The 17,191-nt window shown below is 35.9% G+C and overlaps 3 protein-coding genes and 1 non-coding gene across 4 annotated transcripts; 3 read left to right on the top strand and 1 right to left on the bottom strand.

Moving 5' to 3' along the window:
• LOC140013720 (RHOMBOID-like protein 2) lies at positions 1–4,644 on the top strand. Its single transcript, XM_072063716.1, has 5 exons — positions 1–530; positions 2,623–2,786; positions 3,106–3,269; positions 3,686–3,936; positions 4,313–4,644. The coding sequence occupies exons 1-5, from the start codon at positions 241–243 to the stop codon at positions 4,422–4,424; spliced, it is 981 nt and encodes a 326-aa protein (XP_071919817.1). The 5' UTR covers positions 1–240; the 3' UTR covers positions 4,425–4,644.
• Positions 4,645–4,876: 232 nt separating this feature from the next.
• Positions 4,877–4,950, bottom strand: TRNAV-AAC (transfer RNA valine (anticodon AAC)). Its single transcript has one exon. It is a non-coding gene; the product is annotated as a tRNA-Val (tRNA).
• A 1,033-nt stretch (positions 4,951–5,983) lies between these two features.
• Positions 5,984–9,092, top strand: LOC140013596 (uncharacterized). The gene is made up of 6 exons (XM_072062941.1): positions 5,984–6,067; positions 6,250–6,403; positions 6,511–6,597; positions 7,487–7,522; positions 8,492–8,616; positions 8,714–9,092. Exons 1-6 carry the CDS (start codon positions 5,984–5,986, stop codon positions 8,987–8,989), a joined length of 762 nt encoding a protein of 253 aa, XP_071919042.1. The 3' UTR covers positions 8,990–9,092.
• A 1,263-nt stretch (positions 9,093–10,355) lies between these two features.
• On the top strand, positions 10,356–16,685 carry LOC140013594 (uncharacterized). The gene is made up of 8 exons (XM_072062940.1): positions 10,356–10,654; positions 10,771–10,846; positions 13,954–14,106; positions 14,203–14,335; positions 14,449–14,571; positions 15,371–15,454; positions 15,670–15,749; positions 16,168–16,685. The coding sequence occupies exons 1-5, from the start codon at positions 10,356–10,358 to the stop codon at positions 14,460–14,462; spliced, it is 675 nt and encodes a 224-aa protein (XP_071919041.1). The 3' UTR covers positions 14,463–14,571; positions 15,371–15,454; positions 15,670–15,749; positions 16,168–16,685.
• The last annotated feature ends 506 nt before the right edge of the window (positions 16,686–17,191 follow it).

Here is a 17,191-nt window from a genome sequence, read left to right as displayed (position 1 = left end):
ACATTTCAAGTTCTGGGACTCCCTTCCCTGTTACTGAATCCTCTTTCTTTCTTTCTTTCTGCCAATTCTTGCATTCAGGTTAATCTCCCACCATCTCAACTTCCAAGCCACTCTACCACTTCTTGCCAAGTTTCCATCACTTTTTATATACATCTCCAGCAATCCCACTTCCCGGAAAGATTAGAAAGGAGCATTCTTGAAAGGGTCTGACTTGGAACTTGAGTTGAACAGGGGAAAAAGATGATGCGGAACGGAGATCTGGAGAGTAGAGGAGCAGCAAAGGGCAGAACCCACAATAACGTTAGCAGCTATCAACCTTATTATGTGGAGACATCAGAGAGCCAGTGGACTTCATGGCTGGTTCCAATGATAGTGGTGGCTAATGTTGCTATGTTCATTGTCATCATGATTATCAACAATTGTCCCAAGAATAATTATGGGATTAGAGGGCAATGTGTGGCAAAGTTTCTTGGAAGGCTTTCTTTTCAGCCTCTAAACGAAAATCCTCTCTTTGGCCCTTCTTCTAATACGTAACGCCCTTTCCTTGGATCCTTTTTTTTTTCCTTGCTTTTCCACTTTAAGTTTAACTGTCTGTCTTTTTGGTGGTTCCTAGTGATTTTGTGCATGAGAAAGTAGTTGACTTGGTGGGCTTATGCTTTTGATTTGGGTTTTGAATTTTTTTGGTGGTTTTTTCTTTTCTGGGACTAAAGCAATCGAGTTGGATGAGCTCCTTCTTCTTCATTCCAAGAAAAATTCGAACTTTTTAGGTTTCTTTAAATGATTATGAGCAGATAGGTCTAGTTTTCTTGTCTTGGTTTTGACCCTTTGTTGTAATTTGCCTGTAGTTTATAATAATTCGAATGAAAGTATAAGGAAATAAACGAAAACTAAAATTGAAAAGAAAAAGGTATTTAATTGGAGAATCTTATGCTGACCTTCTCTAGAACTATTGATAGTTGTATTACTGATTTGGTTTGAGGATGTGCATTGTTCGGAACGGTTGGTGACATAAAATCCTGTTTTAAGTCTAGTGGCTAGAGCTCACTGAAATATGCTTCACTGATACTGGTTCATTGATTAACTACATAAGATTTAATAGCATGAGTTTTAGCCTGCCAATGTCAAGAATCTGATGTACAGCTTTGGTAAAAATATCTCTAGAATTTGCTTCCCAGATTCCCTTGGAACTATCGAGGGCTAGGAACTATGCAATGCTTGTGGCTTTTCAGGTTCCTAATGCCTTAGAGTCAGTTGACCGTAATTTTTGTTTCTACGTTTGCTAAGGTTCTGGTAACATGTTCTTCTCCACTTTGTCGCTTTTGGGGTTATTAGTGCTTTTTTGTCAAAAATCACTTTGTAGCTACAGACATACATAGACAATAACTTTTACTCATTTGTACTCATAGGAGATGCAATAACCATGGCACCAAACTTATTGCTTCACATCTCTGATTGAGGCTGGATACAAGTTCTTTCGATAAGGTTGTTTTTTGTCTTAAAAATTGTACTAAACCATTAGGCAGTCCATCAGAGCAACAGGGTATCATCTGATAGAAGCTCTTTCATCTAGCAACTTCAATATGACAAGTTCAGTTAGGTTCAGGAGTGGATTAGCCTTTTGCTTGGTCTCAGAAAAATTAAGGTACTTGATGCTCATTTAAGCCCTTGAGTTCAACTACTAGCCATAGCTGATAACTATCTTGCTCTGGTCTTGAATTATTCAAATAGTGGACTGCGTTGATTTGTAGAATTGCAAAACCATGTTTTGGGGTATCATTCTGATTCCAGAGAGACTCATGATGGGTCTCTTAAATATATTTTATACTTTTTAATCAATTGTCTCAATGAAGCCTACTCTATTCAAACCAAGATAACAATAATAGATGAAAGCAGACGAGATGGAATGACGGGCATACGAGTTAGTGTAGGATTTTTTTTTGAGTTTGGTTTGTTAATCGTAGTTTTAGGTAGTGGTGTCATGTTTTCCACGCTTTTAAGTTATGTTATAAAAACATGGCATTTAGATTGGTTTTTGTAATTTTAATCCCTCAAGATGGAGTGTTTGTTTCATTCTTTTCCTGATTCTGCAAAACTCTCTTGCTTATAGTAGAGGCATTCTAGTTCTGATATATTTCATTGACTTAAATTCAAAGTCATTTTTTTTATGTAACAGTGCCTGCAGCCTCATATTGTGAATAGTAGAAATTTTTCTTTGCCTCTTTATCAATTTTCTTGTGAACTTGTTGTGGGTTTATGTTTGTTGATTGTTTTGGATTCCATTAGAGTGGTACCATAGCTACAGTAGATTGAAGTATGGCAACCCCAAAACCACCTGCAGCACACTCTAATTAATATACTAATTTATTGACAATGTCCTGAGTATACTTGATTTAAATATGCCAACCTATATGCTTAGTGCTTTCAGAAATCTAACTGCTTGTAATAGACCGTTATTTGCCACTATCTGGCATACTGGTCCTGCCCATTGGTTCCACCCCCTTGTTTTGGCAACCCCTCTGGAAAGATTGAGAAAAAAAAAAAAAAAAAAAAAAAAAAAAAAAAAAAGAGAGAGAGAGAGAGCGGTATCATTATTCTTGTATTAACTTTTTTCTCGTGTTCCAGACTGGAAAAATTGGGTGCACTGGAGTGGAGCAAGGTAGCACATCAGCGTCAGGCATGGAGACTTATCACTTGTATCTGGCTGCATGCAGGAGTGATTCATTTAATTGCCAACATGTTAAGCTTGGTGTTTATTGGAATTCGGCTTGAGCAACAATTTGGATTTGGTATACTTTTTTCCTGTTAAAACACAATCTAAATAGGCTTGGGGATGTTTTTGATGATCTAAACACCTGTCAGAGGAATTAGGAAAAAGTATTATCAGTTCTATTTTGATTGTCAATCAAAACATTATGGCCAATCAAACTGTTCAGGACCTCTTACTGTGAAAAATTATGTCTAAGGCAGTCTTATGCTCATTATAAGATTTCATTGTGGTTGGTACCACAATTGAGATTATTTTACAAATTCTTCTGCTATTATTTTTAACCTTTGTCAATTATTCACATTTATTCTTACAACATTTTTCAAAAATGGATTACACAGTGCGAGTTGGGGCCATCTACCTCCTCTCAGGAATTGGTGGGAGCATACTCTCATGCCTTTTCATTCAGCGCAGTATCTCTGTAGGAGCTTCTGGTGCTCTTTTTGGTCTTCTTGGTGCAATGCTATCAGAGTTGCTTACTAACTGGACCATTTATAGCAATAAGGTAGAGCAGCATTCTTCTTCTTGATCTGGTCACGCCACTAATGTTGAAATTCTTGCTGTTATACTGGTCTATACACTCTTCCTTCTCTATGGGACAGAGGAGAATATGTTTCATGTTGTGCACCCCTTTGTATAACGCTACATGAAGTACAAAGGCCACCTCTGGTCTAAAGTATAATCATATTAGTAAGATTTAATCAATGAAACTTACTAGCCTTATTACAAACAGATGCCTTTGTCAAATTTTGGTTGGGAATGTCTATCCTTGTAGTAAATCACGTGATAGTCTAATAAAATAGGCAAACTAACTGATCCAATTGGATTTCGTTTGTCTCATTCAAGTGATTATGCTGATTGTTTGTGAGAAATTCTGTCAAGCGTTCCTGCATTAAGTATTTCTTTTTTTTTTTCTGTCAGGTTGCAGCTCTTTTTACCCTTGTGGTCATCATCCTCATCAACTTGGCTCTTGGTATACTTCCTCATGTTGACAATTTTGCTCATATTGGAGGTTTCATTTCGGGGTTTCTCCTTGGATTTGTACTATTGTTTCGGCCCCAGTTTGGTTACCTGGAAAGCCGCCAACTTCCACCCGGTGCTCGTCTCAAGTCCAAATATGCAGTTTACCAGTATGTTCTCGTGCTGGTTGCCCTGATTTTACTGATCATTGGGTAAGCTCTTTTTTTACCTGAGGTTGAAGTGATTTCCTGTCAAATGAATTTAGAGCTGCTTTCATTTTCTTGCGCTGGATGTTGAAACTATAAACCTGTGAATGAACTACCCCAATGAAACATCCTAGAAAAGTTTTTATTGGTCAGCTCATTTGTATTATAGATGCTTACAGGAAATGGGACATATACTAGTCAGTTTGTGCTTGGACGGCATCCGCCAATAGGGTTTCTTGAGAATAGCGATAGACTTTCCTGCTTCGCCACTGGCTTTCTCCTTTAGAGATTTTAGTTCATTGTGATTGCCCTTAATAGACATGCTATAGGTAGAGCATACATACATATTTACTTTGTTAACATGCCATTGTGCATGCTGCAGATTCACAGTAGGATTGGTCATGCTCTTCAGGGGAGAAAATGGGAATGATCATTGCAGCTGGTGCCATTACCTGAGCTGTGTGCCCACATCGAAATGGAGCTGTAACAATTAAGAAGAGTTGGGCAGAGTTCTCTGATTCTGAAAATTCTTTGTTCATAGATTACGGATTTGTTTAATGCTTTATTGCTTATATTCTTGTACAGCAATGTCTTACCTTAAGCTGGAGTTCTGCAGTCCTATGCATATATATCTATATATATATATTGGGTTTCTGATATGTATTAAACTTACAAGTGATCTATACATGAACACTGGCGTGAAATTTTTCAGTACATGAATTTTATCTTTCCTAGTCTTAATTTGGTAATGTACGTTCTTGCCTTCTCTTTTGGCTCCCATGGAATCAGTTCTACGAAAAAATTTATCAGCATTTCAGTTTGGGCAGGTCCTGGAATGATGAAATCCGCGATAGATAAAAAATAAGTCGTTCGTTCAATCTCTACAAGGGTCTGGCAATAAGGTGTGGCGTAGCCGGGACCTGAAGAAAGGTGTTGCAAAACGATATGGCGTCGCCCGGACTCGAACCGGAGACCTTCAGTGTGTTAGACTGACGTGATAACCAACTACACCACGACACCAGTGTTTGTGGGTGGAGCCTTCAGACATCTTACAAAACGCTGAATTTTATTGTATGCAGGAGCCTTACTAAGGCCAAATAATGAGAGAGCGTTACTTTATTATTTTAAACAAAAACTTGGATAAATCTGGTTTTATATATCATATAACTCAAATTTTACTGCATCTTTAATTCTTTGGTCGATGAGGTGGCGTGGCACACCAAAATTTGGGTCATATAATATATATAAGTCTGGTCTATTTAAGTGTTTGCTATCAGTTTATCGTATGTCGCACGTCTCTATCTTTGATACACTTCTTTTGCTCGCGTCATTTTTTTCAAACTATTTTTCATAGTTTCTTTACAATAATTTATTTGTTTTTTGTTTTTACCAAGATGATTTTGCCATTGAAAAATTTTTTTTTTTTTCCGGGTGTGATCAAAATGGAGTGTAGTTCATATGATATGATTGACGGATCGAAAAGAGAGAACATAAAAGGTTCGAAAAGAGATTCTTAAAATATTTTAAGATATTAGGCAAATAGTTTTTTTTTTTTTTTGCACTTTTACGTGGCATTTGACTTGAGAGGTTGAATTATTCATAGCTCTCAAATGTCACAACTCTGTTTTGCTTGCATTCTAAGAATTATGAGACACTCCTTGGAGAATAAAAAAGCCAAATGGGCCCTAAACCGATTTGGAACATCAATTTGCCAAAACGTATGTAAAGTTTCAAAGATTCACTACTTCTCTGGTCCCTAGTCGACTCGCAATCGGACTCGGAGCACGGACGGTTGCAGGTGCAATCCTCCCTGTCAATTGTAGTCATTATCAACTGGCCGTAACTTTCATTGTACATCGTGTAACTTTTTTTTTCACAGAATGTATTTTCACAACAGATAGTGATGGATCCCACATTTGACGTGAAAATCGAATTACATGGTGTAATCTCAACCGCACAAAATTTTGAGGGCCAATCTTAACCCTTAACCGTGCAGGGACGGTCATACTGATGGCCGTCCCTGCCCCAAATCCACTCGGAATCTGATGTGCTGATGGCAGGTAAAAGCTCCATCTCATTATTAACATATAGTCAAAAGAGCCTTGAGCCTCTTGGAGTTTCGTCGTCCCTTGCAAGCGTATGTCACGTGACTAAATTCTTTTACTCAGCAAGCACTTATTTAGTCAGATCCATTTGGTTGCTGCACTTTGACCGTATGGCTTTTCCCCTTGTTCTAAAAGTCTTCCACGTTGACAGCAGCGCCGCTTCATTTTAGCCTACAAGCATCCTCAGATTCAGGCTCTTGCAACCGATACATAGCTTTCCTTTCTAACCACCACACCCAGATTATCAGGCCACAATCCTTCCGTACCGATCTTTTCGTCACCAACTTTCCAACGTCAAACTTTCCCCCTTTTCTTCTGGTTGTACGACACAGCCGATTCTATTGGGTTTCCTTCCATTACCCCTACTGGTGATTTTTTCCTCGTTTGTTTGTTGTCTTCTCAACATTCATCCTTGGATGGGTTATATAAGTAATTTAGTCTGGATGTAATGAAAAAGCTTAGAGCTGATTTACAGGACAAGCTATTTCCGTACTTGTGTGCCTGCTATCTGAAGTGGTCGCTGATGGCTGGTTTAATTGGAGTGAACGTTCATGTGTCAGAGGTAGCTGTTGCTAATTCAAGCTTTCTTTTGGCTATATGTTAATTATTGAAGCGCTCTTTTGTTCATTCTTTCTTTGTGCTTCCTCTGCCTTTGTTGTTGCTCTTGCTCTCATTATTCTTCAGCCTTCCTCCTTCTTCCGCTATTGGTCTTTCGCTTGTTTTTATTATTGCTCCTTCTAGTGGCTTGCCTGTATTAGATTCTGCTGCTTTCTACTTATATTGCTGGTAATTTACCGGATTTTTCCTTTCCTTCTTTTTATATTGCATATTGTTTCTTGATTTGCTTTTGATTGGCTTTTTATTACTGTTATGTCTACGATTTTTCCACCCTTTGTTGATTTTTCTTATATTCAATGTGTGTTTGTTTTGGTGATGCCCTTTTATACTTGATTCTTTCTTTGCCTCTGTTTAGCCTGCTAAATTATGCTTTCCACCATTTAATTTTCCCCCTCCCCCCCCCCCAAAACCAAAAACAAGCAAAAAAAAAGTCCTCCCATTCTCACTCTGAAAGCCTTTACCCATAATTCGTCCCCACCAATATATATATGTATATATATATATAAATATACCGTTTTGCCTTTGCAAACATGCCATTTGTTTGTATGTGTTCTTAAAAATAAGAGGAAAGACAAAAGATCTTTGTTGATGCTATCTTGTTTTTCGCCCTCCTTTTATTCCTTTTAATAGTTCTTGAATTTTTTTAAAGTCTATGCTTTTGCTATTTATTTGAGAGCTCTTCGTTAATAATTCCTTTGTTTTCTTGTTTGCCAGTGTTAATATAGCATTTTTTATAGTATTTTCAGCCTTTTTAAAATTGATTTTGTCTCAGTCAGTATTTGTTTTTCTACTTGTACTGATGTTTTATTTATTTCTGCTGCTATTTCCTATAGGCCTTTCTTCAGTCACCATTGCAAAGTCGCTACAAGGTATGTTAGTGCTCCGTTTTACAGTCATCTTGGAAAAAAAAATGAAAGCTTGAGAGTAGGAAAGATTTTCCCCAAATGAGAAGCATAATCAACTTACTTTTGGTGCTAATGGTGAAGAAATAATGGGATTTTAGTTCTGTTATTGAGGTTGCAATGCTTGTTTCCGTTTTCAATCCATTGATGATTACTCTCATTCAAGTTTATACAGATTAATCTGTACTTGTTTGGCTTACCAATTGGATTTGCGGAATAGGTCATATTTTAACGGCGTGTTTAGCCTTCTAATGCTCTTCAAACCAATGGATCTGCATTTAAAATGCTGAAAACATACTGCCATAGACGAACGATTGATCCAAGCGCCCTTGAGATCCTGTTCACTATTAATATATTCTTGAATGGCAGCTTATTGGGTTGATGCAACTGTCTCCAGTCATTGTATTCTTTATAGATTTTTACTGTACATTGACATACAACATTTGGCGTTAATAAGTACTAAAATATGTAGGAAGTACAATAGCCTTGCACAATTGCATCTAAATCAGTTGCCCTGGTGTATAATAAGCGTGATTTAGATAGGGAAAAGCTTAATGCCAAGTACAACTGCAGTGAAGTACAACATGGACATTGAAAATCATCATATGTATGTGCATTTTTTCTTGTCAACATTTGTCTGTTGTGCCATCAAAATCATATGGCTGGAGCAGAATGTAACTTGGCATAGAAACACTGAGTACAGGAAACTAGTAAACACTGAGTACAGGAAACTAGGAAACTTGAAGTTTGATCTAATGTTATTCACAGAGCTCAAAATGAACACAAAATTCCCTTGGACAGTTCCACTTTCTGATATACTAAAGCTACATGTTCCAGGAAGTAACGGTATGTTATGCTCTAATCCTTTTCTGCCAAATTCAAAAAGATTTGCTACAGTCATATCTCACAAATTTTATTGTTTATCATTTATACCAGATAAAAAGGCTAAATACATCTTATATCAACATGTTTGCTCATCAATAAAGCCAAACATTGCTCAAGATGAAGCAGATTCTATAGCTTTTTATCAAGTTTATAACAAAAAGAATAGAGACAAATTTGTAAGTCTATGTGCTCGGTCCTTTTATCCTTTCCTTATCTAATCTCTTATACACTACTTTACACACTTTAACTATTTTCCCCCACCTTTTTCCTTAGAAAATTCCAAAGTTTCTCGAACATATCGTAGATAGCAATAAAACTCCAGTTGTCACTTTAAGGACTGGATATAAAGCTTTTCAAGTTGGAATGCAAGGAAGGCAATTCACAAGCTATTGGGAAATCTTTGTCAAAACGCATGAGTTGGAACTAGGCGACACTTTGGTCTTCATCCCAGAGTCCATTAACAGCTTTACAGTCCAGATTTACAAACCAAATGGAGTTGAGAAACTTTTCCCTTGGTATCATAAGTATTATGTGTATTCTTATTTGTAGATTCCTTTCACGTTCTAGCTATAAACACAGAATTCATCTTTTTGTTTAAGTATGTATCACTAATGTCTTTTGTCAATTATATGACAGTATAGATTCTTACTAAGATTTTTGTGCTATAATAGTTAGAGTTTTAAATATTTTATTTACTTTGCTTTTCCTTCTTTATCAGATAGCACCAACGAATTTTTCCTTTTTAATTTATAACCTTTTAATTTACCATGTCATATAATGCAATAAACATAAAAAATTTATCCAACAATCTACATAGATACACATGAACATTAATAACAAATTATTAGACAAACAAACAACTACTTATTTAATAATACCACACCATATAAACTATTAGCAGCAAGCTACAAAATAATAACATCTATCACACACAAATTACAGCAAATTTTTTAGTCATTTTGACTATTGAAACTATCAAACTCTCAAAAGAAAGTAATATTAGTTGCCGCACCATTTGCTCATCAACATCTGCCTTCATTCTTCAAGCAATTAGCTGCAACATAGATAGACCTCTTATCTAGAGCTCACATCACGTATATATATTGCTACCTTTAATACAAACACGTCATAGCAAGATTGCTTATTTTAACCTAACATTTAAATACAGACCTTAATTATGCAAATTAATTTCGTAAACATCTTAGTTATCGATACATTCTCTCTCTTTTACATTTCAAATATCCATCCATTCTAACTAAACTCAAAACAACTATATATTACAATATTTATACAAAACATTATATTTATATTTTTTAAAAATCAGACCTTAATTCAAATCCATCCCTCTTCTCTTAATTTAATATTCCAAAACTAAATTAAATTTTCAGATTTAAGTTTTTTCTATTTTGCATTATGAATGTTTAATTATGAACAAACTCTCTCATTCTATGTTCTATATTCATAAGTAAACACCTAGTTTAATATGCCATTAATAAGTAATTTATAACAAGATTAATACTTGTCAAAAAAATCATCTTCCAAATGCTTTGATATAAAATACAACGAAACAAAATTCCAAACAAAAAATTTAAAAATCTTATTTTATCTAATAGCTATCTTATTTCCAAAAAAAAATATTATTCACTTTAACTATTATTCATGTACGACATTCGTACATTAAATTTATATTAAACACTTATGATCTTCTTCCTCAACCTTTGTATATCTACAGTCATTTATTAATATTCATATAGCAATCATAATACAATAAAATATAATTTTTCCAAAGATGAGTGGGCACAAATCTTGTATTATCGCGCAGCGCGCGGCATCAGATTGCCTAGTTATCAACATAAGTAGAAAACATCCCAACAGAATTCAGCCAAAACTTTCGTCGTCCTCTCACGTGCCCGGCATGTGGATTAGAACCATTCAGTCCTTCGCGCCTTGCGCGCTAGCTTTCCACCTGACCTGGCTGTCAGTATCCCATGTGCTTCTGCTGCATTCTCTTTTCCCGCTGCAGCTGCTCTCTCTCTTTCTTCTGTCATTTTTTTCGTCTTTTCTCTTTCTCTTCTCTTTTTGTCCACACCAATGTTGCTCTGTCACTAATCGGCGTGCTCTCTCAGTCTGGATCTTGTGCCGTCCGTTCGCTTTTCCTCCTCCTTCGTCGCAAGCTTTCTCCTTCTTCCTTTCCGGTGAACTCCGATCTTCTCTGTAAGCTTCCTGTTTTCCTCCCCCCTCTGGAGTTCGTATTTTTTTTCGTCCCTTGTCTGGTGACGTGCAGCCTTTTTTTTTTTTTCTCATCCACGATTTTCTTCTTACTGACAAAGAGGTGCCGTCTCCGTTGTTGGTTGCTGGTTTAGGATCTTGTGCCGTTCGCCTGAGTTCTCTTCCTCCTCTTTCGCTGTAAGCCTTCTTCTCCTTCCTGTCCAATGGAATTGCGTCTTTGCTACGAGCTTCTTCTGTACCCTTTTTTTCTTTGCCTGGAATTCATTTGTGCTGTGCTTTGTCCGGTGAGGTCCATTATAGTTCTTAGTGCACTGTTCATTTGTGCTGTGCTTTGCGCTGTGTTCGGGAACCTTGTCTTTCTCTTGTATTCTTGCGCTGTGTTGGGTTCTCTGTGCTTGCTGGCTCAAGACGGCTAGCAAAGGCCTTTTCTATGTCTTTGTCTCCTTTGTTCTCATATGCTGTTTGTTCCTTGTTTTTTTCTTATCTAAAAAAAAAGGGTCCTTGTCATGTCTGCCTGGATGTGTTGAAACCGGTATCTCCTGCAAATAAAGCTCTATGTCTTTTGCCTAAAAAAGATTCCTAAAAAAAAATCTTTCTCTATCTGCCTTTCTTGTTCACGTCCGCAAACTGTTTTTGCCTTTTGTTAGTTACCAACTTCTTAATCCTCAAATCAAATCTTATGAAGTATTTCAGATAATTCCATACCACAGTTTTTTTTTTAACTTCTTTAAAAAATGTATACAAAAACAAACCTTTGTTTCAAAAGAAGCATCAAATAGTCCTAAAAAAATTAGTGTTGGTATCTCTTCTCCTACCAATAGTGCCTGATCTTCTGGCTGCACCATATGGTGGTGTGGATCATATTTGCACAAAGCCATCACTGACAAAGCTTGAAACTACTGGTGATACAACAAAATTTATGCCTGGGTTGTTTTGAAGAGTTTTCAGCGATCTAGCATCGCTTGTTTGTTTTTACAATTCTTGGTTTTTTGACAGTATTGGCAATTGCCACGGCTTGGGTATTGATTAATGTTATTGCAGTTGTGTTTGCTATAAAGTTTTGTCTTTTCTGGGCAATTATACTGTAAATTTCCAATCCTCCAGAGAATTCTTCCATAATTGATGAGGTAAGTTCCCCAACAGTGAAGTAAAAATGGGTTGCGAACTGTAATTCAATTCTTTTTTGTAGATTCTATCAGACCAATCACTATACAAGAATTGCAGTTTTTTCTTTTATTTGTTTGCCAAATCGCCTCCTAATGTTGGCAAGAAGAAAGTTTGGATTTTTTTTAAGTTTGGTCTGTTTGCCTTTCATTAATCTTGTGGAAAATGATGGAGTATTACATTGGCCAAATTTCCCCTTAATTTCTGGAAATGTATGTTCCAGAGGCTATGTAGATGTGTCTTTGATGAGTTTGCTGCTAAATTCATAGTTAAGATTTGAATAGTTGGAAATTAAAAGACCACATTCACATTTTTATGTCAAAGAAGTTATAAAGGATGCAAACCATTGGTAATTTACATGGATGTCCATGTATTTTGTTAATGTGTTTACAAGTCGCAACGATTTGTCCAGGTAATTTTCTAAATGAATTTATGGGTCGCAGGTCTAATAGAGATGAGGTAGCAAAAAGTAAGTTTTTTGTCATTTAAGTGAGATTTTATGAGGTAATGAGCCACTATAATTTATTTGAAGACAATTTAAAAGAATAATGGAAATATAAATGAGCCTCTTTACCTTATAAATGATTTTATAATCTGAATAAAAGCTTAACCCTTTGTAATCAATGAGTCCAGGTGTTTTCCATTGGAAATATAACAAAATCATTATATTCTCGCAATTCTCCTATGAACAAAATTTTGTTAGCCAGTTTTGACTAGGAAACTCCTCAAATGTATAACTACGTCAAACTCCAACTATCAAGAGCAATCATGCTTATCTTTTCATCTTTTTCATAAGAAATTCCAATACCGATTATAATTTATAGTCACCCGTGCATAATCTTTTTCTTCTATTAAATTACAGGTAATAGAGTTCAATTTGTTAATATACATAGCCATGATTTAGTGGTACAAATGGTAGCTGACAGTGTCGATTTTGATTTTCATTTTCAAGGGAGACTCCAATTTATAAAAGGCAAAAAGGAAAGGAAAGAAGTTAAGGCTTTGACAATCAAACCTTAGACCTCACAATCACTTGATTAGCGTCTTCACTAATTAACTAAAATTTTTAATGTTTCAATTTTGACCTTAAGCACATATTAGAGGATTTGGTAATGGTAGTTATTTAGACAAAAAATGATAATAATATGTAATGCTACGGTTCATACGATATTGAATCTGGACATTTTTTGCCCCAGGTGGTAAATGTTTGGTCCACAACTAGACTAGGCTGCAACTTGATAAACTTTTTAACTTGTCATTGTGCATATTTTGATTTTGCCTTTATAGGAAAATTTTCTTTTACAGAGGCTGCCATGCACACCTGCAACTAGATTACATAATGTAACAACCATTTGAGTTCAGTGCAAAAACGATGATAAATCTCAAAGTCCAGCTGTGGAAGACTTGAGAATGTTCATAGTCAAAAAAATATTTGCTTTCCCTTAACCTGTAAAAGTTAGCCAATTTCTTGCGTACATACAGGCTGGAGAATATTGGTGGAAAGAATAATTTAAGGTCCTTCAGTCCACTTTCTTTCTTTAGGAGTAATGCTAATAAATTAAGAAATTAGTCAAGTCTCATTAGTTATATAGTCACAAATGAGGAAATTAATTTGAGGTGAATCTCTGCAATAAATCAAACAAGGTCAAAGTTAAACAGACTCAATTTGTTCATCATCAGCGCAGTTTAAACAATTGAAACACAATTATTAGTGCCAATACGATGTCGGGAAAGAGAAGCCCAAAAAAAGAAAAAAAATACAGAAAGGTAATCAGACTGCTTAGACATGTGACATCTCAGCCCGCTTCTTCATCAAATAGCAAATTTCTTTCATGCTAAAGGATTAATAACGCGGCAGTTTTTCCTAATTTTTCCGGCGGTTCCAGACAGCACTCTTAGGAGAAATTTCTTTGAAAATTGCACTTAGCTACTGGTTCACATCTCTCTTTTTTTATTCTACTCCATTTGCGTGCTTTCTGTTGCATTATCAGCTCTTGAATCCTGTTGCCCATTTGGGCTATGCTTTCTTTTGCATTCTTTCGATATATTCCCATTCTTCTAGCCCCTGATGAATTTAGCCTTTCCTCAACTTGCCTTTGTTTCCGTTTTCGATTTTTTAGATGACCATCGAGCCTTTACGCGTCTCTGAGGTCCATAACTCCCTGCCCCGTTGGACTTTTGTGATCCAGGTTATTGAGGCTTCTCATCTAAAAACAACCTATGCAGATCATGCATCCAGGATGTATCGCCGCTTTGTCTTTGCTGATTCCCACGTATGTTTTCTTTTGATTCTTTTATTGTTCTGTTATTTCTCCCCGCTCCGCTGTGGTTAATTTTTTCCCACTGTCTTTTTGTCTTGTGATGGATAGGGTGTCAAGGTTTCTGCTGTCGCCTTTGATGATAATGTTGCTCGCATAATTGAATTAAAAGAAGATGATGAAGATTTGAGAAGCTGGTACTGGAATCCTCCAGAACGTGTGGTCGGCATCATTTCCATCTCAGGTTTTGGGACTTTGGTTTCATCTTTAAGATTTCTGGAGTTCATCCTCGTAGATAGAGTTTTGTAATTATGTATTTTGCTGAAGGATCCCTTTTTTTTTGCCCCCTCTCTCAAGAATGGATTCCTTGACTTCTCTGGGAGAAGCTTATGCTACACGTTGTGAGGAGGAAGGCTTTGGAGGTGTCATCCTCGTGACTGATAAGATGGCTGAAGCTCCCAATGAAGAAACGGCAGCCGGGTTTGCACTATTGCTACCTTATTTCTTTACTATATTCGGACGATCCCCTTTTTAAGATTTCTGGAATTCATCAACGTAGACAGAATTTTATAATTATGTGTATTTTCCTGCTCTCGGTATATTTGAGTTCTCATATTTTTCCTGCTCTCGTATATTTTATCTCATATGAATCACGAAGATTTGGGATAGGGTCTAATTTTTGCACTTATAGTTCAAAAATTATATTGATATAAATGTTTTCACTATTTTGAGAGCATGATAAGATAACAAAATCTAAATCTGGATGATGTTTACAAGTTTAAGTAGGTTTACATTAGCATTTGATCTGATATCAATGCAAAAATCTGTTTGCATTTTGGTTGTTGATTTTGGCAGAAAATGACCATTAGCATTTTGGGTGAAAAGAGGAGAGGTTTTTTTTTTTTTTTTTGGCTAGAAATTTTTGAGAGTACCGGACAATGTAACACAATCACTTTGTAGTTTTAAGTGGAAATAGCGAATCCATTTTGGATGAGTTTATATAGATGTAAACAAAACAATAATAGTTTTATTTAAACCCAAAGTAGTTACTAAAAAGTCTTTTAGACCCCTTGTTGAAACAAAATTTCTGCTATTTGCTTATATTGTGTTCTTTCTTTTTTATTTTGTTTTGTTTTGTTTTGTTTTCCATTGTGTTTGTTTATAAGCGCTTGTTCTTGGTGTTTTCAAGATAAAGTTCTTGATGTGGTTGCCAAATTTATAGCTACTCATCTTTCTCAACAACAACTTGATTTCCCTTATCTTGCATTGCCTTTGCCAGAGTAGATGTAAGCAAAGGGTGATGACAAGATGAAAATTGGAATATGAGAGAGAAGACACCCAATTTATGTCGAGATGTAACAGAGTAAGAATTGTTCTCCATCTAGAAAAAATCCAAGGACAAAAAGAGTACTTGCTCCATATATTCTTGACTAGTTCTTTTTGCCTGCATGTCTTATATTCGTTCTCTTCTTTTGAACTGTCCATCTGCCTAATGTGCCACTTTATCCTCAATTGTAAGTCGTCCATTAGTTATTAAAACATATATAATTGATATTTTTTCCCTTTCCATATATTCAGATGAGAGAAGCTATAAGTGATGCTGCTCTGACATTGCCCTACTGGAATAATTACAACAAGATGCAGAATACAGATCTGAGGTATATCCTCCTAAATTCTTAAAATGCCCATCTCAATTTTTAGGTTTATGCACAGGTCTAAGTAAAGTCTATTTGGATGATTTTTGAATATTAATGTTTGGGCTTTTGGTTTGCTGGGAGTCAGACTTGGAGTAGGTTTCATGAGAACGAACTTGTTGGATTTAGTCATTGCTTTATGAAGGCTAAAGAAGTGGTGTGAAAAGGGTGAAGTTTTTTTCTAAATGACAAGCTTCTACCTGTTGATTAGCTATATATTCTTGCATTTGTCTCTCTTTAATTCGAGGTTGTTTACTCTACCTCTTTACCTGCTTAACCCCCTAAAGAAAATGGTGGGTATTATTCTTGTTGTCCTTAATGAATGAGTCCAATGTTGCGTTTTATAATAAATGTTGGTTATTTACTACTTTCTATTTTATAGGTGGACAACAATTACCCAGTGAGTCCACCATGGTATGGTCTATGCTCCAATAGGATACACATTTGGAGCAGGAATGTTTTAAGATAGACGGCCTGAGAGGAGGTTCCCCTTATGGAGCAGGAGTTTTCTTAGGAGACCACACAAGGGAACCCACTGAAACAAAGCCCACACTGGTGGAGCACCTGGGAAAGTATATGGCATTGATGGCGAAGAGGTTTGCCCTGCCTCATTCCTTCACAAATGATCACAAAGACAGTAGCTAGCCCCTGCAAAAGCCGTTTTGGTTGTTATGCTATTGTATATTGTAATTCCATTTTTTGCTTTGTATCTATACCAATGGCACTTTACCTTTGTGATTTTGGAGGGTGTGAGAGCATACTCCTTGTGTGTAAATAGTTGACAAAATTGGTACTCATTCCAAAGCGGATCGGTATTTGTGCATTCTTTGTTCACAGGAGGTTCCCAAGTATGCAATGTAGAAGACTCCATGAAATAAGGACTCGTTGATTTATTCCCCATTTTAGAATTTCTTTTGCTGTTATTTTCTTGAAGAGGAAAGGCATATAAAATTTTACTCCTGTTGTTTTGGCTTCAGAATTTATCTTTAGTCGAATTATGTAAACTAAGAAAGTGCATCACAGCATGGTGATTGCTGATTTTTATATTGTTAGATGAAATTTGTATCCATCCCTTCATGATTTTCCTGCTCTCGGTATATTTGAGTTCTCATATTTTTCCTGCTCTCGTATATTTTATCTCATATGAATCACGAAGATTTGGAATAGGGTCTACTTTCTGCACTTATAGTTCAAAAATTATATTAATATAAATGTTTTCAGTATTTTGAGAGCATGATAAGATAACAAAATCTAACTCTGGATGGTGTTTACAAGTTTAAGTAGTTGCATCATTGGAAAATTGATGGATCTTATAACTAAATCATAATGCAATCTAGCCTTGAGATAGCAAACGTGGATGGCAATTTGGACAAAATTCTCTAATATTTTGATATTTTGTTGAGAAT

Source organism: Coffea arabica, chromosome 8c, assembly GCF_036785885.1.
Source record: "Coffea arabica cultivar ET-39 chromosome 8c, Coffea Arabica ET-39 HiFi, whole genome shotgun sequence".
Classification (NCBI taxonomy): domain Eukaryota; kingdom Viridiplantae; phylum Streptophyta; class Magnoliopsida; order Gentianales; family Rubiaceae; genus Coffea; species Coffea arabica.
This window is presented reverse-complemented; position numbering and strand designations above follow the sequence as displayed.